This window comes from Hermetia illucens, chromosome 2 (genome assembly GCF_905115235.1).
Source record: "Hermetia illucens chromosome 2, iHerIll2.2.curated.20191125, whole genome shotgun sequence".
Classification (NCBI taxonomy): Eukaryota; Metazoa; Arthropoda; class Insecta; order Diptera; family Stratiomyidae; genus Hermetia; species Hermetia illucens.
Window position 1 is genome coordinate 136,058,732 of NC_051850.1, and position 5,577 is coordinate 136,064,308.

The 5,577-nt window shown below is 41.3% G+C and overlaps 1 protein-coding gene across 1 annotated transcript; it reads left to right on the top strand.

Annotated features, from left to right (window-relative positions):
* Positions 1-4,331: 4,331 nt before the first annotated feature.
* LOC119648568 (transmembrane protease serine 12-like) lies at positions 4,332-4,921 on the top strand. Its single transcript, XM_038050338.1, has 3 exons — positions 4,332-4,586; positions 4,672-4,785; positions 4,862-4,921. Exons 1-3 carry the CDS (start codon positions 4,458-4,460, stop codon positions 4,919-4,921), a joined length of 303 nt encoding a protein of 100 aa, XP_037906266.1. The 5' UTR covers positions 4,332-4,457.
* Positions 4,922-5,577: the final 656 nt, after the last annotated feature.

Genomic DNA, 5,577 nt, shown 5'->3' on the forward strand with positions numbered 1-5,577 from the left:
CAGCTATTATTAGAACGGTATATCAGGGTTCAAAATTCCTCGTGCTACATCCAGGTAACATCTCAGAGGAAATTGAAGTGCAAAGCGGAGTCCATCAAGGTTGGACCTTGGCACGGATATTATTTCTTCTTGTCAACGGTGGCGTTCTTCATGCCATCCTGCCCGAAGAGTGTAGCGGGCTTCAATGGACTATAAAATCATTCTTAAAGTACTTCAACTATGGTGATGACATCTTTTTAGCCTGGACTCATGAAGTTTGGCGAACGGAGAGAGGGGCCATTTCCTTTGTCTGACATATCATCGCGTTCTTAATTTGTTTATTAATCGCTAGAATATCGAAGGCGTTGACCAATTTGTACATCTTGGAAGCGCCGTCTTCGCTGAAGGTGGATTTGAAAAGAGTAAATGTCAACAAACTGATGCTTCTCCGGAACCTAAGGGGGGCTAAACTCGAAAAGAGAAGAAGAGAGGGTGTGGACGCCACAGAACGTGTTAAGACAAGAACAAAAAAATCTAACCAAATTCCTAAACAACGATGCTATTTACAATGTTTACAGGTGAAGCCCTGAAAGAAGCCGGGGAAGTAGGATTGAAAACAAAGTGATACCTAGAGAAAAATGCGGCCCGAATTGATTATCACCATCATCTCCAAAAAACCGTGATATTCTCAAGAAGTCTCAATCCGATATGAAACGGACTTTGGAGAAAACGTCGTACGTTCCCAAAAAGAAGACTGAATTGTGGAGCTGGGGAAGTCTCGGCGCAACACAGCTGAAAAATTCCTCCGCAAGATTGAGCAGTCTTCCGGGACAAAAATCAGAAGATTTTGACACAATTTAAAAACAGTGATGATGTTACAATGAAGGAGAATATCCGGAAGGCCTCAGAAAACCAATTCCGGCCTCTCAGTTTGCAAGAGTACATTGCAAGCACGCAGCCTGTAACTATCAGTTTACCGGCTCAGGCAACCCTCAAACTGCTGACAATTGGTAAAATAAAAGTAGGCTGGGTTCCTCCTCAGGTTACAGATAGCTGCAAATAGCACAATGCGAGGGTATGCTAAATATGCTAATTTTGGATACAAGAAGCCGGAACCCAACGACCGTAGCGGACAATTTTAACACCTGGCTATTGGGGCAACCGAGCTACTAATACATGAGTTGGTTGTCCACTTGAGGTTTCTGTGGAACTAGATTTAGTGCTTGCAAACACCGAAAATGTATCCACTTTTCGAGGTACAGCCTCGGACTCAATAGTCAATTTGACATATATGACTTGCACATAAACAAGGGGAATAGTCCAGTTTTTCGGTGAAACCTACTAGTATTGCCACCATCAGCCGTAGCGGAAATGGGCCGTCCGGCGATATGCTTTCCCGCGGATGGGGAGCAGGATATCAGAGCTGATCCGTGAAAACTTTTAAACCATATGCTTTATAAAGATATTTTTGGGAGACCATGATCCCTATGGTGCGCTTTCAAATGAAGTAGCACAAACCTGGAGACATAGAACAGAAGCATGTGATGCTGCCTAACCGTGACGAGATCCCACATTCGATTTCGCCGATGATCTAACTCTGGTTGTATTCATAAAACAACCTCAAAGTGAAGTGTGCCTTAGTAAAACCAACAGTGCCATCAAATCATGTCTACAAATATTTCGCCTTGACCCTTCGGAACAAAATGCGGAGTCAGTTTTGATTACCAACCGTAGCAAAAGAAATGCAATAAGTATTCGTGCTAGTGACCAAATCATCAGGTGATGATTGCCGCGAAGATCGCTTTCAATGAGAAAGCAGCAAGCACCAGATAGACTATTATGCGTGGCACCACCGGTCTCCGATAAAGGACTACTGCATGAGAACAATTACCTGAGTGCAAACATAACTTACAGCTTACTGGCACTATGGGTGCGCAGCACTCTGAGGATGATCTTAGGCGAGGTAATGTGAGTTATTGTGAAAATTATCCCAATGGAAGGTGAGATGACAGGTGAAATATGCTGTCTGAACGGCAAAAGAAAATGAATCTAATTGAGAAGGATACGGAATACCGAAGAGCAGCAAGGTAGGAATCAACAGAATAGTGGTATGACTCGTTGAGGGGTCGCTGATTCTCCGCATTGAGGAATGGATTCAACGATAACATACTGAGATTGTTCTGATCTAATTTATGTTTGTGCATGATGCTCATACGTTGGATGATTCTCCTCTGTGCTCTGACTGTCCATACATACCTGAGCACCCGGAGTATACCATGCTCTACTGTCCGCGCTTTTGCTCAAAGGGAAGTGCTTGGAATATTCTAAAAGTCACCCTAAGCTAGTAAAACATCGTTAGGGAAATGCTGAAGTTGGAGACAAACTCATAGCTGGAGAAGTCCCCAATCAAAAGGATTCTGTCGCGACCTGGGAAAGCGGAGCGCACAAGAGCGATTGTGGTGAGTAAAAAATTTAGTCGCTTAAAGCGCAGTTTTTCTTGACGGATGATGCTTTTCAGCGACTCCGCGGGGAAGGAGAAAGAAGAAAACGGGGTCAGTTTTAGTGGATGAGAACCCCACATACTACCGTAACCTGGCGCAGCAATGTCTTTCAAAGATTTCCTTCTTCAGCCACAAAAAGCGGGTTTGTTTTACACAAAGGCTACGCTCTCAGGAATTCAGGAATCAAACACTCGTCTCAAAAGGGTAAGTATCATGTACTATGTTAGCTTCGTGTGCAGGTAAAATCAAGGGGGGTTGAAACGCTTCATCGCTTAATGTTGTCATGGTGAATGAGCCGTTCACAGAGCTAAGCTGATTTGGTTGCTACGTCATAAAATTTCTTATCCTTTCGGGAGACTTATCACTTGCCAAGGGGGAGAAGATCCAGGAAAATCAAGTATGCTCTCACATTCATGTTAATAAAAAGTGCCTAGCCAAAATACTTTGATTCAAAGGGACAAACAATAACATTAACCTCGTGGATTGCATAAAGGATTTGCTGGAAGAAATGTCGATAAGGAAGAATGGTCTGCCGAGGACACGAACCCTAGCTGCTGAAACTAACATTATTGGACTGACAGTAGAGGCTTTAGAACCGACAACTTAACAGTCTTCCATAAAAGAAATTTTTCGAATCGCAGTTGGATGCTCTTCAATATGAATTCGAAATAACGGCGGTGTGTACTAATGTGAATAGCAATCTCAAGCAATTGAGTAGAGCTACGTGCTGCGATCAGAGGGAAGTGGTAAATTATTAACATATTTTGGTCAATGAAACATCTTCGTATTAAGTTTTTACAATGTGCGAACGCTCCTTAATGACTGTATCGAGACTCACCAGAACGTTCGCTCTGCAAAGAGAAGTATCTATCTCCATATTGCTGTTTGGAATGAATGCTTTGCTGGTAATAGGCATCAACGATGAATTCCGATGGTGATCTAAATGTTAAAGTGTGCTCTCATAACATTCTACTCGGACATGTGATGGAGAAACACGGTCTTTGGGACCATGCTGACAATGCTAAGGAACTTCTGATTTTCTGCAACCGTTAATGGCATATTGACCAAGCGTAAAGCCTGCCATGAGGTTGGTGGAGTCCCAAATATCATACCAGTGCATCCAATTATGTCGCACACATCGCGATCAACAATCGACTGAGTCGTTATTTTCGATTAGTCATCGTACCATGTTCCATCAATGGCTAGAAAGCCGCCAGCATTGGCGAAGGCATTCCGTGCAGAATCGGTAGTTTTCGGAGAGCTAATATTTCCACTTTTCTATAAATCCTGGGACTAAAAATTTTTCTTAATGAAAGGGATGATCACCAAGAGGTATTTGCGTCCTTTTTGCTTTCACAAAATTTATAAAAAATAAAATAATCCTGGAACGCATCAAGGAGCCTTTAGAAAGCTTTGCGAACCAATCAGGAACCATCCTGAGATAGTGAATCCACCTGAATAGAAGTCTACAAAGGAATCCGGTAGGAGTACATTCTGTCACCGATACTATTCCTTCGTCAATAACGTCCTCCATGTTGCCTTGTTCGGAGGACGGGATGGTTACAATTAGCCATGATATCGTTCCTCGCCTTAACTACCCTGATGACATCTGCTTACTCTTTCACCGAATTATTGATTTTGGCCAAACTATTCTAGATTTGTGGAAGGGCAAACAGAGTCGAACTGAAAGTAGATATCAATAAAACCATTGAAGGCGTTGATCAGTTGATCTGTCGTGTCTCTCTCCATCTTATCAGTAAGGTGCTGATTACTGACTGTATATAATTCATGATCAGTGTCATTTAGTGAATTCATCCAATATTGTATATAGTAAGCCGCAATTTAGTTTAGTACGAAATGTCTAAATTATATCCGCGCAAATTCAAATGTCTCGTTCAAAATGTGAAAATTCTGTTTAGGTTTTGTAATTTTCTATAAAAGGATGTTAAACGTAATTTTTTTGTAACGTACTTAGTAATGTGGCCACATGTTACTATGAGTACACTCTTGATACTTTCCATGAACAGTGTCGGGGTGGTGAAGGGTGGGAAAGGGAAGGAAATTGTAAGTGGTCAAAAAGCTTCACTCGGTCAATTCCCTGCTGTCGTAAGTTGAACCCAAGTAAATAATAAAATCCTTCAAATTAAATGCAAAATTGTCATTATGAGTTAGCCAGATTTGATATTTTTAGGTGGCTGTTTTGCATAAAACTTCAAGAATTCTTGTTTGTGGAGGTACACTCATTAATCCCGGATTCGTACTTTCTGCAGCTCACTGTTTTGTTCCTTATGATAGTCCAGCTATGGTAAGTATTATCAGTTTCCTCTCCCACTTGACATGCTTTAATATGTATATATAAGACTGAATGAATTCGATTACAGAGTTTTGGCGGCACGTTTCGGTGTAAAGGAAACGCCGCTAGGAAATTTCTGATGAATTGAGTTTCCACCGAAAATTTTCAATTAAATCCCTGATTGATTTGTTTGTACATAGCTGATGGCTTCATTGTCTCAATTCTGGAAGATTATTGTCTCCATTTTACGCCAATATATACATAGGCATACCTCACCCTTTGAATAAAGTAAGATTAACAAATTAAAATCAACCCCCAAATATATTCCTTTTTGCTCATAATCACTCAGTCTAATCAAACATCCGGATTTAACAGCATGCTCAATATAACATATAACAAACTTAAAAGTTTATCCAAAGGGCTTTCGTTAAGTTTCTAAAAACTGGTCCCAAAGTGGTAACCTCGGTTTGCGAAATGACGGGATATAAGATAATCACAAATCAGTACCAACGAAAATGCCCAGAACACAAAGCACCCCTGCAAACACAAGTTTGACTGCGATCGTGTTGAACTGAGCACAGCAGGAATATATAGAAGTCATGGCAGTGCTGCCTCTGCTGTATACCCTCGAAATCGGTGATATAGTTACAACTCATAGAGAGTAACTCGATGATTCAAGAGAAACTTTTCTAGTTTCTCCACCGTGCGAAAAATCTTGTTGGCACCGCAGTTTCAGAGCCGTTATGGCAAAAATCTATATGTGAGATGCTTACCGTTTGCTCTTCAACCGATTATGGCGACATT